General features: G+C 40.8%; 2 protein-coding genes across 2 annotated transcripts in view; both read left to right on the top strand.

Annotated features, from left to right (window-relative positions):
• The window catches only part of atp8b1 (ATPase phospholipid transporting 8B1), a 33,726-nt gene extending 14,728 nt beyond the window's left edge, over positions 1-18,998 (top strand). Inside the window, exons 4-30 of the mRNA XM_084384017.1 lie at positions 2,028-2,141; positions 2,262-2,360; positions 2,748-2,809; positions 2,981-3,053; positions 3,737-3,807; positions 4,529-4,611; positions 5,570-5,728; positions 6,131-6,219; positions 6,675-6,865; positions 7,164-7,248; positions 7,831-7,954; positions 9,293-9,336; positions 9,665-9,821; positions 10,076-10,264; positions 11,864-11,976; positions 12,132-12,296; positions 12,821-12,932; positions 13,125-13,200; positions 13,519-13,651; positions 13,822-13,950; positions 14,055-14,211; positions 14,320-14,543; positions 14,944-15,027; positions 15,562-15,807; positions 16,105-16,243; positions 16,544-16,674; positions 17,242-18,998. Coding sequence (XP_084240143.1) covers positions 2,028-2,141; positions 2,262-2,360; positions 2,748-2,809; positions 2,981-3,053; positions 3,737-3,807; positions 4,529-4,611; positions 5,570-5,728; positions 6,131-6,219; positions 6,675-6,865; positions 7,164-7,248; positions 7,831-7,954; positions 9,293-9,336; positions 9,665-9,821; positions 10,076-10,264; positions 11,864-11,976; positions 12,132-12,296; positions 12,821-12,932; positions 13,125-13,200; positions 13,519-13,651; positions 13,822-13,950; positions 14,055-14,211; positions 14,320-14,543; positions 14,944-15,027; positions 15,562-15,807; positions 16,105-16,243; positions 16,544-16,674; positions 17,242-17,475 — 3,483 coding nt within the window. The 3' untranslated portion in view covers positions 17,476-18,998. The remainder of the gene's footprint in view (positions 1-2,027; positions 2,142-2,261; positions 2,361-2,747; positions 2,810-2,980; positions 3,054-3,736; positions 3,808-4,528; positions 4,612-5,569; positions 5,729-6,130; positions 6,220-6,674; positions 6,866-7,163; positions 7,249-7,830; positions 7,955-9,292; positions 9,337-9,664; positions 9,822-10,075; positions 10,265-11,863; positions 11,977-12,131; positions 12,297-12,820; positions 12,933-13,124; positions 13,201-13,518; positions 13,652-13,821; positions 13,951-14,054; positions 14,212-14,319; positions 14,544-14,943; positions 15,028-15,561; positions 15,808-16,104; positions 16,244-16,543; positions 16,675-17,241) is intronic.
• A 5,180-nt stretch (positions 18,999-24,178) lies between these two features.
• Positions 24,179-26,453, top strand: LOC311275148 (E3 ubiquitin/ISG15 ligase TRIM25-like). The gene has a single exon (XM_084383440.1). It carries the CDS (start codon positions 24,251-24,253, stop codon positions 25,919-25,921), a length of 1,671 nt encoding a protein of 556 aa, XP_084239566.1. The 5' UTR covers positions 24,179-24,250; the 3' UTR covers positions 25,922-26,453.
• The last annotated feature ends 358 nt before the right edge of the window (positions 26,454-26,811 follow it).

The raw sequence follows: 26,811 nt of genomic DNA, 5'->3' as shown, positions 1-26,811 counted from the left end.
GTTTATTTGATAGTTTTCCTTGTATTTGTTCCTCCTCATGTCATCTGTCTGTTTCTGCTGAGTCATTGCAGACTTCATCAGGGCTCACTGAGCTGCTGAAAGATCACGTTTGAAATATGTTAAGAGCCATTTAAACTATTACAGCACTGTTCTGTTGTACACTGCATTTGCATGACGATGTAGATGAAAGGTAAGATGACGTGGCAGCATGTGGATGAATGTCAACTGGGTGTGTTATTGGAGAGCTCATACCCTAATTAGATCAATGCTTTTGTTGATTTCTGTTCTTTTTTTTATATCATTCAGCTTTTGTTAACTTTGTCTGTCCTACATTTGAAAAAAACCCTATAACTTAAAGTATTCTTTCTATAATCTAAAGCTCTAGCTGATTGGTCAAATGTTGTGACTTGCTGGTGTGACAGTTTTTTTTTAGCAGCTGGTGAACAGAGGAGTGTTTTGTTTATGAACCTTTGTGTCGTCGGTCTTTGTGGAGGCTGAAACCTGATCGTCCAGCTGAGCCGACCTGTATCTGTCTAATGGACACATTAGACGCAGCAAGTCTCAGTGGGACTGAAGTCAGAACGTGTTAGAGACGACTTAAAGAGTGATCCTCTGTACGTTAGAGACCTAGATCTAACAGGAAGCTGGTGGAGAGAAGGTGAAACAGATGATGGATGTTTGACTACCCCTGTTTGTCCTGTAGTATCAGGGCTATAACTGTTCAGAGTTCAGATGGTTATCTATAATGAAAGGCAGCTCTGTCGCATTACTGATGTCCGCATGAACTGGGCCACTGCCTGCACAGTCAACCAGAACACCGACTGTGAAGTTGGAAACCACTTATTCTCACTATCCCCAATCCATGTTCACATACTGGGGCTGTTTTTCCTGCTTTGGGCCGGGCTCCTTTAGTTGCAATAAAGGGGAATGTTAAAGCTAAACTGTCCAATGATATTTTAGACTATAGTGTGACCCAACTTTGTACAGTTTATGTTTGACTCTTTCTGGTTTCAACATGACAATGCACTATTGACAAAGCTAGGTCCATAAAGAAATGGTTTTTCCACTTTGGTGTGGAAGAACTTAACAGGCCTGCACACCATCCTGACCTCAACCTTTGAGATCAAGTGAAACACAGACTGGACCACAGACAGCACAGTTGAGGTTACTCTGTGAAATCAAGCTCTTAGAACAGACGCAGAGTTGGTAGGGCTTCAGTGTCTTGCTCAAGGACACTGTGGCAGGGCAAGACTCTCCACTGTGTGGAAACCAGGATGTAATGGATGGAGTTCAGATGGTTATCCTCTACTGAAACACAGCACTGCCTTAGTACTGACACCATGATAACTGGACTGATACCTGCAGAGAGTTTTATTTCAAAGCTCAAGTAAGTTTGCAGGACTATAAAGTTAGTTTCTAGTAGTAGGGTTGCTGCAGTGGTACAATTTTCCCACCAGCTAATAAGCTTGTGACAACACCATTGTTACCCAGTACACCAGGCTTTTTACAAGAAAAGATCTGAAGATCGCTGTATTTTTAATTGTAAACATTACAGAGCAAAACATTTTTGGCATTTGTTGACAGCAGATCAATTTGACTCACAAAAGACAAAAAAAATAAATGCTCCATTCTGTGCAGCAGAGTCAAGGAGAGTCAAAACATTAAATCCTTCCTTTCCCATAATGCAACTTAACAGTCTTTTGGTTAGACCCTCCTTGTATCTATGCCTTTTAAACAAGCTTGTAAAACTGACTTTCTGTCATACATTTGTTGTCTCCAAGCACAAGCTGAGATAACGCAGATGACATCACTATGACATCATCAGGGTTATTTTCTCAGAAGCTCTTCCAGAGTCACAGGTGACATCATGGAACCTTTTCCACAGGTCGAATATTACTCCTAATGAGCAATAAACTGATCCTAAACTGGGAAATCACCGGAGTGCCTCTCTGCACTTTAACAGCAAAGGACCAAATCCTAGCTGACCTTGCACTTATCATTGGCTGCTTTGTGTTTCTCATCTGCAGGGAAACGCCATCAAGACGTACAAGTACAACATCCTCACCTTCATCCCCCTGAACCTGTACGAACAGTTCAAGAGAGTTGCCAACCTCTATTTCCTGGCTCTGCTGATCCTACAGGTACATTGAGGGGAAAAAAAAAAAAGAAAATAAAAAAAAAAAGAAATATATATATATATATATATATATACATATACACACACACACATACATATTATTTATTTATTTATTTTTTGTTAGATTATTCCAGACATTTCCACCCTGCCCTGGTACACCACGCTGATTCCTCTGGTTGTGGTGCTGGGAGTCACGGCCATCAAAGACCTGGTGGACGACCTGGTAAGACACAGACACACACACACACACACACACACACACACACACACACACACACACACACACACACAGAGACACAGACACAGACAGATACAGACACAGACACACACACACACACACACACACACACACACACACACACACACACACACACACACACACACACACACACACACACACACACACACACACACGTTTTCCACAGTGTACCACTCTTAAGGTACATGAGCAGGACTGCACAGCCATGAAGCCAGAGCGCTGAAGCCACACCCCTGGTGCTACACAGATTGGTGTTTGCTGTTCATTTAGCACAGCACATCGTCATGGGATTATACATTAAGTATTATGTTATCTTGTTTGCACTGACCTTTTAATTTTTTTTTCATTAAGGCACGTCACAGGATGGACAAAGAGATCAACAACAGGAAGTGTGAGGTGATGCAGGAAGGCAGGTCAGAGCAAAATGAGTTTTGTCTTAATTAGAAGGAACGAGCAACCAGCATGCTTATGAACATCTTTAAAATCTGACACAATTTTGATGAATCCAACTTTCTTGAACGTCATGAAAAATCGATGACAACACAAATGTATAAAACCTAGGATGGGTCCTCTGTCTGCTTCAGGTTTCAGTCGTCCAAGTGGAGGAACATCGAGGTCGGAGATGTGGTTCGTCTGAAGAAGAATGATTTTGTTCCGGTGAGATGAGCATACTTAAATTGACAGATTAAATGTGTATATGTGACCTCTTGCCATTTCACACTGACCCAGTAGTATACATTGAAACTATGAGAAAAGTCTCTTGAGTATCTTCTAAATACAGAGACGACACAAGACAGAGATAAAAAAAAGTCTCCTTCTTCTTCTTCTTCTTCTTCTTCTTCTTCTTCTTTTGCTTCCTCTTCTCCTTCAGCATGTAGCAAATAATCAACTAAACAAAAGTTTTTTCATGAACTGAGGTAAAAGAGCTAAATCCAGAAAAAGTTTGTTGTGAAGACACGATGATAAAGACCAGCTCTAAATGATCAAAAACTATTCTGTAGTTGATGAAGTCAAAAGCTGTGTTAGGAACCAGAAAGATTAACATTGACTCCCTGCATCTCTTGGCAAGAAGAGATCAGCCGTGACTTTCATTGGCAGTTTCTATACTCTGAAGATGTACAAACCCATGCAAATGTTTAAATAAATATTTAGAAATACTTAATTGATCATTTAATTTTAGAATCAGCTGATTTGTAACAATACTTTTTTGAGACTGGGTCAGTCATTTAGATATGACAGTGATCTAGTTTTGAAGACATCAGACACCAGAAGCAGATTTTGTTCCAGGTTTGAGTGTTAAATGCAAATGTTTGATATGAATATTTGTTTCTTGTCTTCAGGCTGACATCCTGCTGTTATCTAGCTCCAACCCAAACAGCCTGTGTTATGTAGAAACGGCAGAGCTCGACGGGTAAGGCTCTCTAACTTTCTGCCATATTCCAGTGTTGTTCCCACTTGGTTTTGAACTGTAGTGTCTGTAGTGATCGCTTGACAAATGGACTACATCTTGTGTAGCGTGACTGCTGGAGCAGCGCTCTTTACTCTGATTAGTTTTTTGTTTGATCTGTCGTTTCTCAAGAGTTCCGTCAACAAATTAATCATTGATAAGAGGAGACCAAATGTCTAAGGAGCTTTTGCCAACAGTTAAACAATCTTAGCCAAGCACAGCCATGTGACCTGTGTGACTGTATGTTCTGCGATTAAGTGAGAAACGCCTTTAAATCAAACAGACGGGCCTGCACGGCTGTCTGTAATGGAGGTATTGTACAGTCAATGGCAGATAATCTGATAGATCACTATCTCCTGTCTTCATGTTTTTCAGAGCTGTGTGGCCTGAAACTGACATCAGAGAATGATCACAGACTTATTTTATTTTTATTTATTTCATTTCTGTAGTGCAAAAGATTATCACATGAGTGTACTTGTACAACCGGAGTGACAACAAACATTTTGAATCTTGAGTCTATTTTCTTTATCCAGACAGGCCAAGTTATCCATAAGAACATGTGAAATCCTTCCTCCAAACGGTTTTCATTTGACATTTTATGATCTCGAACCTGTTTAGCTGTGATTCTGCCTTCCTTTGGTCTTGGTTTTTCAGTTCTTTTTGTATGTTACTTTTTCCTCTGAAGAGAGACTAACCTGAAATTCAAGTTGGGCCGTCGAGAGACCGACGAGATGCTGCAGGAGGAACGTCAGCTGGCTGAGTTTGATGGTGAGCTTGGTTCACATTACAGGTTTATTCGCAAAAACCTCAATCACTTTTTATCACTCAAACAGACTCACATGAGCACAAAAGCCCTTTTTTACTTTTAAACTGAAAATGTAAAATCTAAAGGATTGTAAAAATATTTTTTTTTAATAAAAAGAGACTTGGTTTATCGAGAGGAATAGTAATCATAACAGTAGTTCAAGAACTTGTTGACATTTACTTCATGAATAAAATAAGGAATAATCACACACTCACTCTGATAATGGCAGTAGTCGAAGATAAGAATTAGGATGATTGTTTGCATTATGCAATGTGTATGATGTCATATGCAAGAGAACACTGGTGTGTTTTGTAACTTTGATACTCCAGTTTTCAGGTGAAATGTTCTGATTTTTCAGTTTTAATTTTGTACTTTGGAAATTAAGAAGGCAGTTTTTTAGTTTGAGGTATTTGTGATAAGTAAGTATGTAAGTAAGTAAACTTTGGGCCTTTTCATGGCTTTATTTTGATAGGACAGGAAACACAGAGAGAGAGAGAGGATGACTTGCAGCAAAGGGTCACAGGCTTGAATTGAACCCTGGGCCACTACAGCAAGGACACAGCCTCTGTACATGGGTTGCCCCAACACAGTTCACTGTTAAATATACCCTGTTTCACAATTATTTCTTCTCTGTACTGAAGCAAATGGGAGAAAAAAAACCTTTAAAAAAAGACCGTAGTGTTAAGGTACAGGCCACTGTAGCCGAAAGGATGTTGATGTGCTGTGGCAGAGGGGACTTAAAGAAGAAGGCTCGGTGTGCAGGCAAAATGAAGAGAAGTTTAACATTATTCATTTATATAAACTGCCAACATTTCAGTGATACAAAGCTGGTTAAAAATAGGCAAAGTTCCTGTTTAAGGAATTATTTGACTTTTCGACCTAAGTTAAAGCCCTCCCCGTGTCCTTTCTTCTCTCCTGAAGCTCTGATCGAGTGTGAGGAGCCCAACAACCGCCTGGATAAGTTCACGGGGACGATGCAATGGCAGAGGGAGCGCTACCCTCTGGATCTGGATAACATGCTGCTCCGAGGCTGCAAGATCAGGAACACTGAGGAGTGTCACGGACTGGTCATCTTCGCAGGTGTGAACTTTTTGAACCCCATCACTGCTCCTCATGAGATTACACCACTACAACTCCAAACTGTACTCACAATGCATGCTGAAGATATGGATAAACATCATCTTTGTTGTACTGATACATGGCTTCTAATTTAGTATCTTATTTAAAGTTAATCTTTATGTGTAAAAGAAAAGACTTGGATATGGATATGGATCAGATGACACCTAATGCAAAAGAAATCCACGTTAGAGCTGAAACGATTAGTCAGTTAATGAATAATTGATCAACCGAAAATGAATCGCAAGCAATTTTGATAAATTATTTGATTTTTAAAATAATTCATTAAGCAAAACGTTGATGAGTGATAGCTAATAAAGACTGATAGCAGTGGCTTGTATTCACCATTTTGATATGATGCCATAGGAGCCGACACCAAAATCATGAGGAACGGTGGGAAGACGAGGTTCAAGAGGACCAAAATTGACGAGCTGATGAACTACATGGTTTACACAGTAAGTCTGAGTCACATGCATTTTAGTTGTCTTATCACCTTTCATCTTCTCATCATGCACAAACCCTGATTCTAAAGAAGCTGGGACAGAAGCTAATCCTTTTTGACGTTTACTCAATTAAAAAAGTACAAAGACAATATATCTAATGTTTTAATCTCATCAACTTCATTGATTTTTGTAAAAATATGCTTATTCAGAATTTGATGGCAGCGACACATTTCTAACAAGTTGGGACAGTGGCGATAAAAGACTTGTTGAATGCTCAAACACCTGTTTGGAACATTCCACGGGTTCATTGGTAACAGGTGATAGTATGATGATTTGGTATGAAAGGGGCAGCCCTGAAAAGATATTTCTACATGTGCTCAGCAACACTTCATAACACTGTTGTTTGCAAATCAAGACATTTGTTCTATTGTATTGTATATCTGATTTTCGGTTCTCCCTCCTCGTAGATCTTTGCGTTGCTGATCCTGGTGGCGGCAGGTCTGGCCATCGGTCACTCCTTCTGGTACGAAGAGATCGGCTCTAAGGCCTGGTATCTGTACGACGGCAAAGACCAGGGCGCCTCCTACAGAGGCTTCCTCAGCTTCTGGGGATACATCATCGTCCTCAACACCATGGTGCCCATTTCACTATATGTCAGGTCAGTAAAACCATACCCACATATTCAGCCTTTCTGTTCCTACTCATCTTGTTTTTATTACGCCTCCGAGCCAGCGATAGCTGTGGCCAGAGGCATCATGTTTTATGACTTGGAGAATGCAATGGTGCTTTGTTCTGGCAGTGTGGAAAACATGTTTCAGGATTTTTCATAGTGCAGCTTTAAACTTTCAACAAACCGACTCAAACACAGAACAGCTTTATGTGGTCACAGTTTGGGTTTGAGAAAATGAAAATGAAACTTGTTCATATCATCTCATGTCTGTCTGCTGTGTGCTCAGTGTGGAGGTGATTCGTCTGGGCCAGAGTAAGTTCATCAACTGGGACCTGCAGATGTATTTTGCAGAGAAAGACACACCGGCTAAGGTACATCAGCACTCCTTTATCATTCTTTTTAGAGTCCTTATAATGTTTGAATTTTTAGATTTTCTTACTAATTACACCTTTAGGTCATTAATGTAATGATCATATTCATTTATATATTTTTTATTTTGCAGATAGCCTCCACTAATGTGATAAAGACACTGTATATTTTACCAAATAGTTCATTTCATAATCAACAACCAGTTTATATTCTTATGATGTTACTTTTCTCAACTAGAAGGGAACAAAATAATTTTTTATCTCCTTTTCGTCAAAATCTGAACTCACGGTCCACTTGATGGCTGTTTTCAGGGCTTTTAACCGTATCTCTGGGTATTCATTAGCAGATTGCGTTTTTCTATATATTCAGTCTTTTGTAATTATGCAATCAAAATTTAATACTGAGGCTATGTAATGACAACTGAGCTGCATTTGCTGATAAAGACTGTGGGGTGCAGTTTAAAGTTTCAGTGAAAGCTGGTAAGATGACCTTGAGATGAAAATAATTGGTCAAGCAAACTTTATTCGCTCTTTAAACAGTCCAGATCCAAACTTTCCATTTAATCAGTTCTTTCCCCTGTGCAGGCTCGAACCACCACCCTGAACGAGCAGCTCGGTCAGATCGAGTACATCTTCTCCGACAAGACAGGAACTTTAACGCAGAACGTCATGCAGTTCAAGAAGTGCACCATCGCTGGACGCAGCTACGGTACTGATCTATTTTGTTTCACTCAAACATAAAGAGAGAGATACCTGAGCGAGTGAGAACTGAGACTGAGACTTACTCAGAGGTGTTGAACCTCTCCTTACCTGTGGCCTTGCTCATGGGAATTCACCCTCTCAGTTTCATAAAGTAACCTGTGAGGGGAAATGGAAAGATACAGGAAGGGAAACCAGTAAGATGTAGCTGTGGAGGTAAAGACAGTGAGTGAGTGTGAGAGTGAGGCACCTGCTGCCTTTTATTGCAATGATAATCACCTTCTTGATACCAAAAATGTTAATAGCACACTTGAATATGCAGGATTTTGCATTGGGTGTACACACATGTCCAGTGTCTGCAGGAATAAAAGGTTTAGTGTTTTATCTCTGCTTGCGCCTATTGACAAGGTTGTGTTATCAGAAAGATGAAAAATGGGCCTGTAATGATCCCTGTGGGGAAACTGGTTCCCTGAAGCAGGAAGAAGTGGAATTTAGATAAGAGCAGAACAAACATATAAAGGCAGGTTGAAAGTTTGCAAATGGCTTCACTTTGTTACAGACTGATGCTGTACAAAAGTGCTTTACAGAGGAAAAGGAAAAAAGCAGAACAGCCACTACTGCTTGGTTAGAGCAGGTACAGAAAATCATGTAAAACTTCAGGTAAATCAGCAGCAGATAAAAATAAACAAATAAACAAATACAGTGAAAAGAACCAACCCGCGACCAGGCAATATTCTTCATTTGGTCTCAAAACCAAGATCTGAATCAAAGAATCAGATTCTGCTTCAAGGTATAATATTGAGAAATGTTCTGCATTAACGACTAGATCTTTGTTATATATAACATATCATTTTGTACAAGGTAACAGTGTTTCATTTGGTCGCCTGTCAGGAGAGACAGGAGAGAGAGAGTCAGAGAGTGAGGAAGGAAGTCTGCGAACAAGACTGAAGATGACATGAATATAACTTTAAAACAACTGCGAACATTTCTGCCTGACTCACGTAGACAGACTTTCATCAGCAGTGGTGGCTGTTGAACAATAGAGAGGCAATAAAACTGTGACTTTCACGAGTTGAATTTCTTTTTTTAATTAGTAATTTATATGTGCCATTCATGAAACAGTTCAAACAATATCAAATAATGATTTGTCTCTCACCATTAAGCACCATACACATTTCTCTGCAACAGTGTCCCATGGGGCACACCGGAAGGGAAGGGACTTCTTCTGTCTATGAAGACTAAACCTCCCATGATACTATGCTACTGATGTCTTTTTTCTGTTTGTTTATTTTGCCACCATCCTTTGTGTATATTTATACATATTAAGTTTTTGCCCTCCTCTGCACAGGTGAACCAACCACAGCTGAAGGAGTGGTGCTGGACCGAGGAAGGGTAAAATGTCAAATACACTTAACTTTAGAAGACAAAAGAGGATTCATTTGTAAAACAAACCGTTAGCTAACATTTAGTGATTGTTTGATTTTGAAATAGAAAAGCCAAATTATATTTGATTCTAAACATATGAAAGTTGACATCTTCTCTAAATTCTAAGTTGCTCAATAAAGCAGATTTCCAGATATTGAATGAAAATGTTAGGTGGATAGTATTAAAACAGGTGATCTGTGATCTGAAAAATCACATCAGCAGTGTCACCAGAATCATTGCAGATCATTTCTGCCGTAGTCTTCTAAACCATTTTTTCTGTTTTGCCTATTTCTAGCCGGTGGACTGGAGCTGGAACCAGCACGCTGACAGAAAGTTCGAGTTCATGGATCATTCCCTTGTTGCCTGCATCCGATCCAAGAAGGATAAAGATGTTACGGAGTTCTTCAAGCTGCTCTCGCTCTGCCACACAGTCATGGTGGAGAACAAAGACGGTAATCCTAAAATCCTCATTTGGGAAAAAGGAGAAGAAACCTGATTGGAGCTAAGATGTGACGAGTAAACAGCAACCACCAGGGTTGACTGTCACAGGCTGCGATACCTGTCAGTTACTCCAAACACACACTAAAAAAACTCATCCGAATCAAGTGACAAAAAAAAAAACATGCATAGAAAGGTGTATTACTATAAAACTGCAGACATTGCATTAGACATGACCTCAATGTATGGGTTCTTGCCTTTCTCTCAGGTGAACTGGTGTACCAGGCTGCGTCTCCTGATGAGGGCGCCCTGGTGACGGCAGCAAGGAACTTCGGCTACGTGTTTCTGTCTCGCACGCAGGACACCATCACCATCAAGGAGATGGATCACGAGACAACCTACGGAATGTTGGCCCTGCTCGACTTCAACTCCGACCGCAAGCGCATGTCTATCATCTGTACGAGCGCACAGACACGCACACACTGTTGCACATACACACATATCATCACTGGTCATGTTGTTGTATAGTAGTTATGAGAAGTCAGTTCACAGAAAAATCCAAAGTTAAAATGGTTCCTAAAAACTAAATAAAAAAAAACAAAACATTTCTATAAAATATGAAGTTAGTGGTTTAAGGAATTTATTTTATTACTTTAAAGCAACATTATGTAACTTTTTAACCTTAAAATAACATCTTCAAAATCATGTTGATGGTGCAGTGTCTTGACTGGTGTCTGTCTCAGCCACTCCGCCCCCCATCACTTGTTTGTAACTTCAGTGAGAGGTTAGGATCACAGCGTTACACACGTTTATTTCAAGATACAAGTTTTCAACACGTTACACTGTTATGATGAAATTAGTTTTGTTTGTAGTCAGCACCTTCATTAAATCTGACAAATTGTTACAGACCTGGAATTTGTATTCACGACAGTGGTGTTGCAATCAGGAACTGTGAGAGGGTGCCAAATCGCCTTAAATGCCACTTTAAAATGGCAAAGACAGCCATTAATTGATCCTGCAGCACAAACACAGTGTGTTTATCAAAGCCTCATGCATCCTAATCCTCTGTGCCATAGAGCACACACCCACACAACTATATTTTTTTTAGGGCTGTTAGATTTAGTCCTCAGTAGAAGCCAGTAGGCCTGGTACTGACAGCCACAGACTGTATGAAGTGACTGCCAAACACATTGTTGGTTTTGGTCTTTTCTTTTTTGACCATAAGAAAAAGAAAAGTAAAGAATAAATCGAGCCTCATCTTTTCAAGTAGAAGTCGGCTTTTTCAGACCTGCTTGCAATGATTAGTTATCGATCAATCAAGAAGACTAGCTTCAGACTTAAAGTTTATATAGTTTATATAGCATACCAAACTTTAAACAGGCTCAAACATTATTAGGCTATCAAAGCTTTACAGAAGAGTAATAACAGGTGCAGTGTGTATGATTACAACCTCATCTCACCCTTCCCTGTAGTGGATGCTAAAAATGCAAAAAAATACAAAAGGCCCTCTCTAGAGCCAATGTTTTGTTTGTCCCTTCTAGCCTACTGTAGAAACATGTACGATGTAACAGTGCAGCATAGCAGAATGCAGAGGAGAAGACTCCCTCTGTAGATATAAAAGTCTCAAGGTAACAACAGCACAACAATCGTTAGTTTCAGATGAATATTACATATACATCAATACATCCTAAATCCTACACACTGGACCTTTTAAATTAAAAGTCTTTCCAATATGAACACAGTCTTGCACGTCACCCCCACAGGTGTCACATTACTTAGACTGGAGTCAGAATTCTTCTGCCTAAGCCCTGACAAAAGATGACTGGCAGCAGGACGTTTAATGGCAACTAAGCCAATCTCCATGTCACCTGAGCTGGAGGGGGAAGGTGTTTGACAGTGCTCACCAGCAGACAGACCAATAATGACCTGATTAGAAGTTGAAGCACAAAGTTTAAAACTGGTCTGGACTGAGGAGATGCCTGAAGAATTCATAGCCAGGGTCAAGACTTTTAAAACAATTCCTCTGACCCTCTGTGCTTCTGTCTCTCTCTTTCAGTGAAGTTTCCTGATGGTCGTGTTCGTCTCTACTGCAAAGGAGCCGACACTGTCATCTATGAACGACTTTCCCCAAACTCCAGACACAAAGAAACTACCCAGACTGCCTTGGATGTGAGCTTTTATGGCTTAATTCTTATTTGTACTGTTGTATTTCGCTGCTGTGTGCTGTCTTAGCATGGCTCCACTGTTTGTAGAAGCAATGACATATGTACAGAGCTGTCTGTCCTGTTTCTGTGGAAGCAAACAATCTGTGTTTTGTGCTTCAGGAATTTGCCAATGCCACCCTGCGGACACTGTGCTTGTGTTACAAAGACATCAGTGCGGACGAGTACGCAGCCTGGTCAAGGAAACACAAGGAAGCCCAGGTGGCCTTGGCCAACAGAGATGAGGCCCTCGACCGCGTGTATGAGGAGATCGAGAGCAACCTATTGGTGAGAGGAAGACAAAAACTTTCATGCTTAAACCGGCAATAGACAAGTTTTTAGTTTTAATATATCATTATGAATTAAATGTTGGTGCACAATGTAATGGCTATAGAATAATGACCACCATTTCTACCTACATTCATGGCTCCATCATAGACGAAATGAATGAATAAACTCAGGTTTTGTCCTGTGTTGTTGATGGTTGCAACCCTGAGGAAAGTAAAAACGATCCAGTTATATTTGTGAGAGCTGCGCAAACAGTAATACCACTTAGAAACACTTGGAGGAGAGAGTTGTCCGTTTCCACCTGAACAACACTGGGTGTTTAACAGCACTGACATCTACAGATATACAGGATTTAATAGGAAATTAATAAATAAATGACTGTCAAAATGATAAAACAACAAAAAACGGCAACATGTTTTTACAAATCCAACTGAAAAGCAGTGTAAAGCCCTTTACTTTAAGTCCATAAAAGTTAACAACAGTGACCCTGAGCTGTAACTAAGCACCTGTACACGTCTGTCCAGCTGATTGGGGCGACAGCCATCGAGGACAAATTGCAGGACGGAGTGCCAGAGACCATCGCCACACTGGCCAAGGCCGACATCAAGATCTGGGTCCTGACTGGAGATAAGAAAGGTACCTCAGAGTCATGCTGTTAGTCCACCTGTGCTAATAAGAACCAATATCATAATATTAAAAAAACAAATGGTGGTTAAAGTTTATTTTAAGTTTGAACTTATAGATGCATCCTAAGAACACTGCCCTGCTGCTGTAACAGAATGTTTTTTTTTCTGCTCACTTTTAATGTATTTTATCTTTCCTCCCCAGAAACGGCAGAGAATATTGGATATTCTTGTTCACTTTTGACAGACGACATGCACATCCACTACGGAGAAGACGTCAAGTGAGTCTTACAGCTCTTAAGATCTCGTTTTCGTGTTATGCAGCCGAAGTGTCCTTTTTTCCATCGATGTAATATTTGGAAATAAGGAGCACATTATTTTTCATACAAATGTAAAGTTAATCAATATTGACCAAATTAGCAGAGCAACCATTTTCCTTTGACATCACACTCAGGGTAGAAAGCTCAAACGTCGCACTGCTGTGTTCCAGATCGCAAGTCCTATACATGGAGTAAATCTAAGTTGTAAATTTAATTTTGAAATCCAAGTCTGTCACACTGTGTTGTTGAAGAGTTTGTCTGTTGTTCCTGTGTCTCCAGTGATAAGCTGAGGATTCGTCAGACCCAGAGGAGACACGAGCCTCCAGCTGTCCGTATAGGCAAAAAGAAACCTGTGCAGCCTTTCTTCCCAGAACCAGGCAAAAACGCTCTCATCATCACTGGAGGCTGGCTGGTAGGTTCCATCAACACGGTTTTAAAATGATAACAAATGATCCAGTTTTGTTTTGAGTTTTTTATGATATTTGGAAATTCAGCCCTGGTGAAAAAGATCATCCTAAATCCTCATTTTGCCACAGTCAACATGGTAGACTGTGCTGATTTATTCTGCTTGGATTTTCTTAGAACGAGATTCTGTATGAAAAGAAGAAGAAGCGGCGTCGCCTGCGTCTCCGTCGTCTGGGAAAACGACCACCTCCCACCACCCCTCAGGACGGACAGCCAATGGACGACTTGGAGAAGGAGTTGAGACAGGTACAATGAAATGAATTAAACATTTAAAAGTTCAAGTATCAAAGTGAGATTTGATTGTGTTGACCGTTTTACATAATAACAAAGATGGTAATTTGTCTCTACAGATTGACTTTGTGGACATGGCCTGTGAGTGCGAGGCAGTCATCTGCTGTCGTGTCACCCCCAAGCAGAAGGCTAACGTTGTCAGTTTGGTGAAGAAGTACAAGAAAGCCGTGACACTGTCTATCGGAGATGGAGCCAACGACGTCAACATGATCAAGAGTAAGGACATGAGTGTTCTCGGCTCGCGTTGAAGGACACATTTTCTCTAGCATGCGATGTATGTTCCAGTGAACCTACTTTAAACCTCCCTGTCTTCTGTCCCTCCAGCTGCAGACATCGGTGTTGGTATCAGCGGTCAGGAGGGGATGCAGGCCGTCATGTCCAGCGACTACGCCTTCGCTCAGTTCCGTTACCTAGAGCGCCTCCTGCTGGTGCACGGACGCTGGTCCTACATCCGAATGTGCAAGTTCCTGCGCTACTTCTTCTTCAAGAACTTCGCCTTCACACTGGTCCACTTCTGGTACTCCTTCTTCAGCGGATACTCCTCACAGGTCAGCAGCACAGCAGCGTGCTAATGCCGACCACTTCATCAACACCATCTTGTTGCTGCTGTTTACATCCACCCGACGCAAATTTAAAAAAATGCGCTACGTTTATGTATATAAATAACTATATATGTTCTATGTCTGTGTTATAATATGTGTTATATAAGGACAAATAAACCACCTAGAAAACCTTAGATATATGTGATTGTGAAAAAGTCAAAAAGGTTTTAACATGAAAGTCTTTCTGTCAGGATGTGAGACATCCTAGATGCTGCGTTGGTTGTCGTCCACTATGACTATAATTCACCCCGACACTCAGTTTGCTCCCAATAACATCATGTGGCCTCATCACAGCATACATGGGTTTGCTTTTACATACTGAATAATTGTTTCTTCCCGTCTGCAGGTCGCCTATGAAGACTGGTTCATCACTCTGTACAATCTCTGTTACAGCAGCTTACCTGTTCTACTAGTTGGACTTCTTGACCAGGTAAAAACAGCCATATTGTATTTTTGCATTTACTTTTTTTTGCATAAATATTAGTCAAAAATATCCACATCCTGTTCTTTAACTGTATGTAATAAATGGCAAAGGTTATAAATAGTGAAGTTGAAACTGTACAGGTTGATCTGAGAGTTACTGTATAATATAGTAGCTAAGACTCGGGTTGATGTGATTAAAACTTCTCAGGTTTGAAACTTAACCATGGACCATTCTTTACATCTTAGACCAAGCTGTTCTTTACCAGATTTAATAACTAATACTGAAATATAGCCTTATTTTGCTTTTATTCTTTGACTATCTTTATGGTCCTGCTCTTTCATAGTGTGCCATGTCATGTTGCAATAAATCCCCCAAAAATTGATCCCAAACTTCTACCTTCTTTATTGTTACATTATTTATGTCAATAAAAAAATCCATTCCATTATCTTCTGCTCAATGAGAGAAAAATAAGTCATCCAGAACTCTGTTAACTGATCCTTGCTCCTCCTCCTCCTCCTCCTCCTCCTCCTCTCGCTTTAGGATGTTAATGACAAACTGAGCCTGAAATTCCCCAAGCTCTACCTGCCTGGCCAGCAGGGGTCGCTGTTCAACTACAGGAACTTTTTCATCAGCTTGTTCCACGGCATCTTCGTCTCGCTCATCATCTTCTTTATCCCTTACGGAGCCTTCCTTCAGACCATGGGGCAAGACGGAGAAGCCCCCTCCGACTACCAGTCCTTGGCTGTCGTCACTGCCTCGTCACTCATTTTTACTGTCAACCTGCAGGTCAGTCGCACATTAGTGTTTAGTTTTCTTTTTTTTTTTTCAGAGGGATATTTGCAGCCCTATCAGGCATGTTATAGACTATAAGACAAGAACATGTTAATATGCTAACATTAACATGCTGATTTGAATCTGCTACAATAGAAGCTCGGATTCACCAAGGAACAATTGTTCTGAATCCTTAAAGGAAGCATTGATTCAGAAATCCAGACTAAATATGATACTCGAGGTTTAGAAGATGTGCATGTATGCGAGTGCCTCTGCTGACTGGTGTTATCTTCTCCGCCTCTTGTTTGTCAGATCTCTCTGGACACCTCCTACTGGACCTTCGTCAACTGCTTTGCAGTTTTGGGCAGCATAGCAATCTACTTTGGGATCATGTTTGACATCCACAGTGCTGGGATCCACGTCATCTTCCCCTCACAATTCACCTTCACCGGTCAGTAACAAACCACACCACAGTCTCTTCAAAAGCCACATTTGGACTTGTTTCTGAACTGCAGAGTTCCACGAGTCTCCAGGACAATTCAGAACAGTGCCCTTTTTGTCTTTATCTTTCCAATACCAAAAAGAGCAGAACTGTGAGGGATGAAGCATATTATCATATATTATTATTATTAGCTGTTGGGTCAGGGTCAGGACTGTTGCATAAATTGCGAGGCAGCTGGTCCTGGATGCAACGCCACATCAAACCCCAACCTCCTCACAACTCTTAACATATATTATTATGTGTTTGTAGGTGCAGCATCGAACGCTCTGCGGCAGCCCTACCTGTGGTTAACCATCATCCTGACGGTGGGCATCAGCCTGCTGCCTGTCATCTGCATACAGTTCCTCCATAAAACCATTTGGCCCTCTGTAGGAGACAAGGTGAGGCCTCCATGAGTCAACATGCAGACCTGCTGCTGGACTCGCCTTAATAATCACCCATATGAGGAATTATAGATTATCAGGAAAATGTTGATATGGCTCACACATGAGCTGCTTTTCAGCAATGATTGTTGCCACCTTTCTAGCTTCAAACAGTGTCCTATGGACCTTATTTTCCTCTGAGAACAGCTTGTTAATTCATTTATGGAAAAGATAAATATTTGAGTTTGTATTATTACCTCATTGTAGTGTAAATACTGTATTAATATTCTGAAATTGAATTTCTTCTCCAAAACTACACAGTGCCCCTTTTATCTGTCTGCAGTTCATATATCTTATGTGTTGTTACACTATATGGAATTAGAATTACCAAATCAAATTGGTTAGGACAGGATGAAAATAGAAATCTAATGTTTAATCCAACTGCAATTCAAGTAAATTACTTCTTAAACAAGTCGTCATGAAATGCAATTAGTTGGAAAAGAAGAAACCATCCTTCTTTCCCATAACATGGAAAAAACTCCAAAGCAGTGTTTCTCTAATCTCCTTATCTCCGATCGCCCCCAGGTCCAAAGAAACAGGAAGAAGTACGAGATGGAGATGCAAGAGGAGGAGAAGAAAAAGCCATCGGCCTTCCAGCGTGGCCGGCGTTCTCGCCGCTCTGCCTATGCCTTCTCTCACTCCCGTGGCTACGCCGACCTCATCTCGTCTGGGCGGAGCATTCGGCGGCGCCCGCCGGTCCGTGGCGGACCCCAGGACAGCATCAGGGAGGTTCCCCACAGAGAGGCTGAAAACATCTGATGGGGGCTGAGCAGGAGATGGAGCAGAACTGTAGCCAGAGGGGTTGTAAATATTTGGGAAAGTGCGAAGAGCAGTGGGTTTATCCCCGTCATCATCTGTGAGTCGCTGGTGTAATGGTCAACATCTCGAGCTCTGCACAGAAGCCACAGCCTGGTCGGTGGTTAAGTGCACAGTTCCTTTGCGGTATTTAAGTGCCTTGAAAAGCTCCTAAAGTCACTTGTCCTTTAGAAATTAAAAGGTAGATGCTTGGTTTGGCACCAGCATGTTCACTTGATTTGCAGAAATGAAGAGCTACTTTTTTGCTCCAGTCTGTGATCCTGACTCCACTGCCTCTCGTCCCTCCTCTATGCACAGACTCTTGAAAACAAATGAAAAAAAAAAAGCTCACCGAAGAGACCTCCGTTACCGGGGTTTGAGGTCATGCAGCGACTGCGTGACTGACAATGTCGTTTGACTCAGGATTTTTTAAAATAAAAGCTTTATTTTTAGTCAGTTTGTCCCTGCACACCACTACTGTGGCTGGATATGTAACCATGTTGTTTAACATGATGCTTTTTGACATTTACGGTTTTAGCCCAGTATCTGCGGAGCACTTGATATGTTAAGTGTTTTATTAAATTAAAAATATATATATTCCAGTCAATTTGTCCGTTTGCAATATGAAATCAAACCGCATCATCTGTTACTTTAGTTTATTTCTGTCCGTTTAGATGCAATCAAAACATTTTCCTTCACATTAAGACAATGGGCTAAAACTAAACATGTCAAGGTGTCCTCTTTTAATGTTTTATTATAAATAATGGCGGGATATTTCCATGCCGCGTTATGCAAGGTGGTCAGATGTTATAAAATGTGTCTTAATTTAAAACTAAGTTGTGAATAGTGATCTTCTGCTGTATCAAATGTCCCAAGTGTCCTTACTGATGGGGGTTGGAGTTACTAATTTGAGGGACTGCAAACATGTTTCAACCTTCAAATTTTTTACATGCCTCTTTCCAAGCTGTATCCTCATGCAAACACTCTCACAGTCTTCCTTCAACAACAGTCTCTTCATTTCTTTTCACTTTACAGAATGTCAATTTAAGTGCTCCTTACTTTAAATGGGGAAAAACACACAGAAAGGTCTTGGTTCATCGTCATTTGTTGATGTCTTAGTAGTTTGTTCCTTTCTCTTTGATTTTTGCAACTTCCTGGAAGTTAAATTGCACGATCTTAAGTGGTGAAAAAGTGAGGATGTTCTGCGTGTGTGTCACTGGTTGTTTACAATAAACCCCAAAATGATTTGTTTTTCCATTCCTATATTCAGATGTAGGATACCCACTAGAAAGCGCTAAGCCAAAACTGACCCATTCCTGTTCTGACTGTTACTGTCTGCAGATAATGTCTTTTTATTACTGAATGAATGACTGCAGTGGATGAGGACTGCTGTTGATTGTACCTGCAACAGTGTAGTCTCTGTCATATGATGGTATTTTATCATGTGGTTGTTAATAAAAGCCAAGGGCACATTTAGCAATCTGAAACATGTCTTTATTTTATTGCGGAGGCTCGTGCCCTTTCCTTTTATGCATGAATGTGGTGATTCTAATTTTCAAGATCAATATGATTGTCCTTACACAACCAGGATTATACAACCAAATGATTGTTGTAGTCTCCTTATGCTACTTATGTTTTACATTTTTTGACATGATGTTTGTCATTTAACAAATTAAGCCAAACCTTTCTGTTTCATGGTCCAGGACCATCATCGCAATGTTAACCCTGGATTACATGAATCAACATGGCAGTGATGGTCCAGGATCAACATGACAAAATGATCCAAGGTCAACGAGGGAACGCTACACTGCAAAAATGATTTGATTGGGATATAAAAAAAAAAAATCCAAAATAATTGTTTATTTTAATGATCAAGTATGCTAATGGAGGTAAAATTAGAGCTCTTATATCATATTTATCCTTCAATTTTAGTGAACAATATTCTGGCTTATTGGAAAGTCTACTTGTTAGCATAGCCTATTTAGTCAGCAAGCTAACTTGCTAATCCTGCGGTAGCTCATATAGCTACAGTTCTTGGTAGATATTAGACTACAAAGAATAAATATTAGTGATCAAAAGTCATAGTTTTCTAGTTTCTATCAGTTGCATCTGTCATTTTTAAGCCCCTGTTGGGTAAGAGGCAAATGTACATGTGTCCATCTGTGGACCTCTGGGTGTGTTAGTGAGCTGTGGTTAGGTAAATTGATGGTGCTTTGCTATCTTTAAGCAGCAGAAGCGACTCCACCGTAGACCAATCATAAAGCTGGACTAAAGTTGACAGAGTTTTTTTCCTGCTGTTTAAAGGGCACGTTATTCAGATAGTCAGATGCACCTACCCAGGTGGGTTACATCACACGTACACTCTGCTTTTATTGATTTGAAACATTTCCATGCAGCAAATGTCTTGGCACATTTCAGCAGCCAAACTAAAAGCTGTAATTATAAAGTTGACAGGACAGAGGAAACTCTCCACTAGGAACACAATTAAACTTTTATTTTATAAAAAAAATGAATATTTTGAGACATTTCTGATGGAGCTTTGGATTCGTCAGGAGGATGGCCGCTTCAATCCAAACAGTTTACTGAATCTGGACTGTGTGTGAGCCTTTGGACATGTAGAAGAATACAGAAGATTAGTAACATGAAATACTAATCGATCCTGTCGGCCAGTCAGGAGATTTAAATAATCACTGAAGTTGCTGTTTCTTGTGTGCAAATGCATACACGGATCTCTTAATAGCAAGATATACTTATTGTTTCTGTTAATGGAGGATCGCTGCAGGTAATGTCTTCAATCATTTTCCTCATTAAGGAGGTATTTCACCCCCCTGCATCCCACCCTCAACTGATCAGAATGAATTATTTATGACCTGTCCCGTCTGATCTGTGCATCACTATTACACACACGGATGTGCAGTATCGCTCCTCCTCCTCAGTTAAATATCAGCGCATTTGCTTGTATGCAGTTGAATGGAGCTGTTGATGGAACAGATGATTGTGAAAAGGCAGGGGCAGAGGCCACGTACCTGTTCCTCCTGTATGTTTTTGCCTTTGTGCCAAACGTCATGTACAATATGATCTTTGCTCTGTGTTGTAAATGGGGCCTATCAACACAACCCGAGTCAAACCCATTCATCTTTCAGAAAGGAATCAAAGTCTCATCTGATTAGCCCTTTATCTTATGCTCTTAATTGCACTGAATACCTTTCAGTCCACACATTTCAAGCCAGACATTCAGTGTCTCTACACTGCACTACATTTCTGTGTTAGTTATCAGTTACTTTTCAGATAACCCTTCATACCCTTCCTGTCTAGTGAAAACCAAGTCTCTTCTGATGTGCTGATTAATGTTTGTGAAGATCTAGAGGATGAAGAGCTCCTCTATGTGCTGAGTACATTTTCGTCCCTCTCAATCCAAATAAACTCTTTAAGGCCTCTATGTTGAGCTGGAAAATGCATCGTCACAAAGCTGAAAACAGGCTGTTTTCCTGCCCTCATAAACAGTACATAAAGTAGTTAGATTACTTCAACCTAAAACATATGGAGTAGTAAAATAAAACATATACATGAATGCAGCAGTAAAGAAAATCAGATGTACTGGTAAAACCCTGACGGAACATTTTACTGCTCAGTGAGTGCTTTTACTTTTCATACTTAAAGTACATTGTGTTGATGATGTTAACATACTTTTACACAAGTAATGTGTTGACTGCTGGACTCATACATGTAGCAGAGCACTTTCACACTTTGGTTTCGAACTTTTACTTCAGTAAAACTCTGAATACTTTTTCCACCATGGCTGGTACTGTTGTCTACCACAAATTCACACACACAAGTCAGCTTCTGCAGGATCCTCCACTAAATGGACAACACAAGAACACTACCCACCCTTTGAAGCACACTTGGCTGGAGAACTCTGAACTGGGATGGTACCTGGACTGTGACTGATGCTTTAGAAGTCCACAAGAACACAAGTACAGACGAGAACAATGTAACTGATGGCAGTGGCTGCCATGCAAGGTGCCGACCAGCACATCAGGAGCAGTTTTTGGGTTCAGTATCTTGCCCAAGGACACTTGACAAGCAACCTTCAGATAACAAAACGCTGGCTCTACCCCTGAGCCATAGCTGCCCAAAAAAATGTGCATCTGTATTATATGAAGCAACATACAGTTGGGGGATGGACATATACAGACACATGGGCAAAGAGAGACATCGCTGTGAGCAGGGTTTGAACCTGCGTGGGGAAACCCCATTGGATTTCAAGTCCAACGCCTTAACCACTCGGCCAAAAATGGAGCAAAAGGGACTGCTAGGAGGGGGGAAGAAGAAAAGAGAGAAGAAGAGGGGCAAGGAAAAGGAGGAAAACGTACACTATATCCATTTTGCTGTATGGAGGCATGTTTTGCATTACTGTTTTATTATTGTTGTGAAGCACTTTGTAAATGTATTTTTTAAAAGGTGCTGTATAAATAAAGTAATAATTATTATTATGACTATGATGATGGTGATGATGATGATGATGATGATGATTATTATTATTATTACACAGACAGATGTAAAAATAATATTCCGCTGTCGAAAAATTAAACTTGGCACAATTAAGCATGTTTAAAACACCTGGACACATCTGTCTGCTCTGCTCAAGCACATAACCAGGCTCCATTACCGGAGGGGAGAAAACGCCACAGATAGCAGATAAATTACTATTCCACTGACGGACAATGACACTTGGCACAATTCTTTCACATCTTAAGGCTTTTCCCGGGAAATCAGCAGAGTTTATACGGCAAATAAACAAAGAAATAAGTTACTATCGGTCTTCTGATTCTGTCATATCACCAATATCCCCACCATCGCCACACAGTGCTAGTATATGTACAGCGATGCCATTACGGGCAGAATCTCCGTTAGCAAAACGGCTACGTAACAAGAAAGTTGAAATACAAGTTGAATTACGTGCTAACAGGACGGGAAATTAAATCGTATATTGTTTTGTCACACGGTTTAACATTCGGCTTATACATGGCGTTGCTTTTTTGAGTATAAATCAAGTTTTCCAACGTTTTCCCGTGTTTGGTGTTCGGCTGTTATGCGGTGTTGGTGAAAAACATGGCCGACATTCTAAAGAGATAACCCCGCCCCCTCCTACGTCACGTGACCTTTGCTAGGACTTGTTCGGAACTGTGTTCGGACCTGTTTGAAACTCTTTGATCTCATTAGGAATGTGTTCGGACCTGTTAGGAAAATGTTAGGATGTGTTCGGACCTCGGAGGCAGTCCAGATCACAGCATTACACACATGTTCAACATACAAAGTTTTCAACACATAGCGTTGTTATGATGTAATGGGTTTTTCTTTGTAGTCAGCACCTACATTATGTCTGACAGATGTTTACAGACCTGGGATTTGTATTTATGACAGTGGTGTTACACTCAGAAACTGTGGGGGGCGCCAAGTTTTGCACAAATTGCCAAATTCTACATAATATTGCTTTAATTCATTTGACAAGTTGTCATAATGTGACATTAATTATATATCAAAGTAAAATGTCACAAAGGAGTGATGTTAGAACAGTGAAGGGCAGAAAGCCTGATGACATTTTAATCATCTTAAAAAGTTAAAGCACTTATTATAACTAAGGAACAGATCTGTAGAGCCCTGCTCCCACCATGGTCTGTATATTCCAGCTGTGTGTCACAGGTCTGTTATGTCACGGCTGTTGAAAAACTCCTGCAGAGGATACACCTGTGTACCCTCACTCATAGCTCCTCCAGCAAGCCTTCTCTCTCCTCGCTCCTCTCTGCTCAAGATGCAGTTTAGGAATTGAGAAATCCTTCAATATGGCTGAGGTCGCTTTTCCAGATCACAGGCAGAAGGACGGAGGAGAAAGGAGATGAGGAGATGAGGAGATGAGGAGGTACAAAATGGAGAAAAGAGAAGAGCTCAGTAGAAGAGTCAGGAGTGGAGGCAGATGAAAATGACCCTGACTGGCTCCTTCCTGTTTTTTAAAGGAAAACAGCACTTTGGAAACAAAACCACAGAAAAACTGTCACCCTTGAAGTGAACTGTATTCTAAAAACCATTCAATGATCCTGTGTTGTATCATCTGACTGCTCTCTCTGCTGATGATGCACTCAGCATCAATATGGTGGAAGAATATCATGTGTTCTATCAGTGAAATGAATAAATGTTACTCTTTGAATAAGTCCTAAAACCTGTTCTCCTGTCCATGGTGTGATAATAAGCCTGGAGGATATAAAGAGTCCAAAGCTAGATCACTAACAGCAGCAACATTGTGTTTATTCTCCTCTTTGAGCAGGTCAAGTCACTCTTCATATTTAATGAAAGTGGTTTATGGAACAGAGCTCTTAAATCATGTCACACAGCTGCTCCAAACAGACCAAAGTGTTCTAACAGGTCAGTGGACTGGGTCAACACATCAAACTAAAAGTGATTTATTATCTGATCAGGGTGATCTTGGGTTGTGTATCGTGAGCAGCATTTGTATTTAAGAGGGAATGAATCCAGTCTGGTGTCTGAAACTCTTCATGTTCTAAAGAGGAGCTACATGAACACAGAGACTGAATGACTCTTCTTCCTGGTGTGTATAAAGCACGGTAACTCCTCCCTCCTCTTCCTGCTCTCAACTTCAGCCCGTCCCATTCAGTCAACGTGTTTCCTGCTGCCAGTATGAGAAAGTGAAAGTGTTTGACATTCAGTGTGTCTGAGAGGTGAAATGGCGCAACGAGGAGTTCAGCTGGACCAGGAAAAACTCTGCTGTTCGATCTGTCTGGATCTACTGAAGGATCCAGTGACTATTCCCTGTGGACACAGCTTCTGTATGAACTGTATTAAAAGCTACTGGGAAGAAGATGATCAGAAGAAAGTCTACAGCTGTCCTCAGTGCAGACAGACCTTCCAACCGAGGCCTGCCCTGGTGAAAAACACCATGTTAGCAGATGTAGTGGAGGAGCTGAAGAAGACTGGACTCCAAGCTGCTCCAGCTGATCACTGCTATGCCGGACCTGAAGATGTGGCCTGTGATGTCTGCACTGGGAGAAAGCTTAAAGCTGTCAAGTCCTGTCTGCAGTGTCTGGTCTCTTACTGTGAGCAGCACCTCCAGCCTCACTATGAATCCCCTGCCTTTGAAAAGCACAAGCTGGTGGACCCCTCCAAGAAGCTTCAGCACAACATCTGCTCTAGTCACGATGAGGTAATGAAGATTTTCTGCCGCACTGATCAGCAGTGTATCTGTTATCTCTGCTCCATGGATGAACATAAAGGCCACGACACAGTCTCAGCTTCAGCAGAACGTACTAAGAGGCAGGGAGAGCTCGGAACGAGTCGACAAGACATCCAGCAGAGAATCCAGGACAGAGAGAAAGAAGTGAAGCTGCTGCAGCAGGGGGTGGAGGCTGTCAATCACTCTGCTGATGAAGCAGTGAAGAACAGCGAGAAGATCTTCACTGAGCTGGTCCATCTCATTGAGAAAAGAAGCTCTGATGTGAAGCAGCAGATCAGATCCAAGCAGAAAAGTGAAGTGAGTCGAGTCAAAGAGCTTCAGGAGAAGCTGCAGCAGGAGATCACTGAACTGAGGAGGAAAGACGCTGACCTGGAGCAGCTGTCATACACAAATGATCACATCCAGTTTCTACACAGTTACCCCTCACTGTCTCAAATCAGTGAACCTCCAGACTCACCCAGCATCAATATCCACCCTCTGCAGTACTTTGAGGATGCGACAGCAGCTGTGTCAGAGGTCAGAGATAAACTACAGGACATTCTGAGTGACGTATGGACCAAGATCTCACTGGCAGTGACATCAGTGGATGTTTTCCTGCCACAAGCAGAGCCAAAGAGCAGAGAGGAGTTCTTAAAGTATTCACGTCAAATCTCACTGGATCCAAACACAGCACACACACGGCTGTTATTATCTGAAGGGAACAGAAAAGCAACAGTGATGACAGAAATGCAGTTATATCCTGAACACCCAGACAGATTCATTGAATGCCAGCAGGTCATGAGCAGAGAGAGTCTGACTGGACGCTGCTACTGGGAGGTGGAGTGTAGTAATATGTTTGGGTATTCTGTAGCAGTCACATACAAGGATATCAGCAGAACAGGGGATGGAAGTAAATTTGGAAGAAACAACAGGTCCTGGGCGTTAGAGTATCCCACCAACAGTTATAAATTCAGCCATAACAACATCAGCACTTCCATCTCAGGTCCTCAGTCCTCCAAAATAGGAGTGTACCTGGATCATCCTGCAGGTATTCTGTCCTTCTACAGCGTCTCTGACACCATGACTCTCCTCCACAGAGTCCAGACCGCCTTCACTCAGCCGCTCTATGCTGGACTCAGTGTTGTAGGTTATTGGTTTTCTGTTGAATTGTGTGAGCTCAAGTAGACGGGTTGAAATTCTGTGGCTATGTTCATACATTCAGTGTGGGTTAAATATTAAATGAAGAATATAATGTTTTTCAGGGTTTTTCTCTTGGAATCTGTGAATTAATATTACACTTTCAACAACTCAAAGAACTTTTGAGACAATGTTAGTCAGAAACCTGATAATTCCAGAGGAGTAAAGAAAGAGGATTTGATTTATTGGAAACAGAAATGTGTTAGAAGTTTGCAGCTGTATTATTTAGAGTGAAATATAAGGACATAGAATTAAACTATAAATATGGTAAGCTGTTGTTAGAAAATCATTTCATTATAAATAATGGAGTTCTGGAGTTTGCACATTTCAGTGTGTTTGAAGAGAAATAACCTGAATATTTTACTGGTGATAAATGAATATATAATCATATAATCTCTTTTTTGTTTCATATATCTGGTGTTACTGTAATACTTGATGCTCCTTCTGTTCCACTGCATGGCCCTTCATGGAGCAGAAATAGTGTTTCTAAGTAGTTGATCTGAGCTGATGTTTATTTTGTTCCTGTCACTCTGAATGTTTTCAGGAAAAGAAGTACAGATGTATGATTATTATTACTACAGTGATAATCACCTGGGCACTGTGTCATTTCCTCCACACTGCTGACACACTGGTTTAACACATTGATTGTGGATGAAATGAATGGACACACTGAAGCAGGATTTATTACTCAATCAATAAATCGGATTTTTCCCTCAAAAACTGACAAAGTATTTCTCATGATTTCATTCCACAAACTGTCACTAGCATAACACACCTGAATTTCACAATGAACTGCCTGAGACTGAGTTGCATTGTGGGTAATATACAGCAGGCTCTACATTTTCAAGGCAAATATTGTTTTAATTATTGTTTTATTT

This window comes from Pagrus pagrus (assembly GCF_965226575.1).
Source record: "Pagrus pagrus genome assembly, chromosome: 19".
Lineage (NCBI taxonomy): Eukaryota > Metazoa > Chordata > Actinopteri > Spariformes > Sparidae > Pagrus > Pagrus pagrus.
Note: the sequence above shows the minus strand (reverse complement) of the source record. Positions and strands in the feature narration are given on the sequence as shown.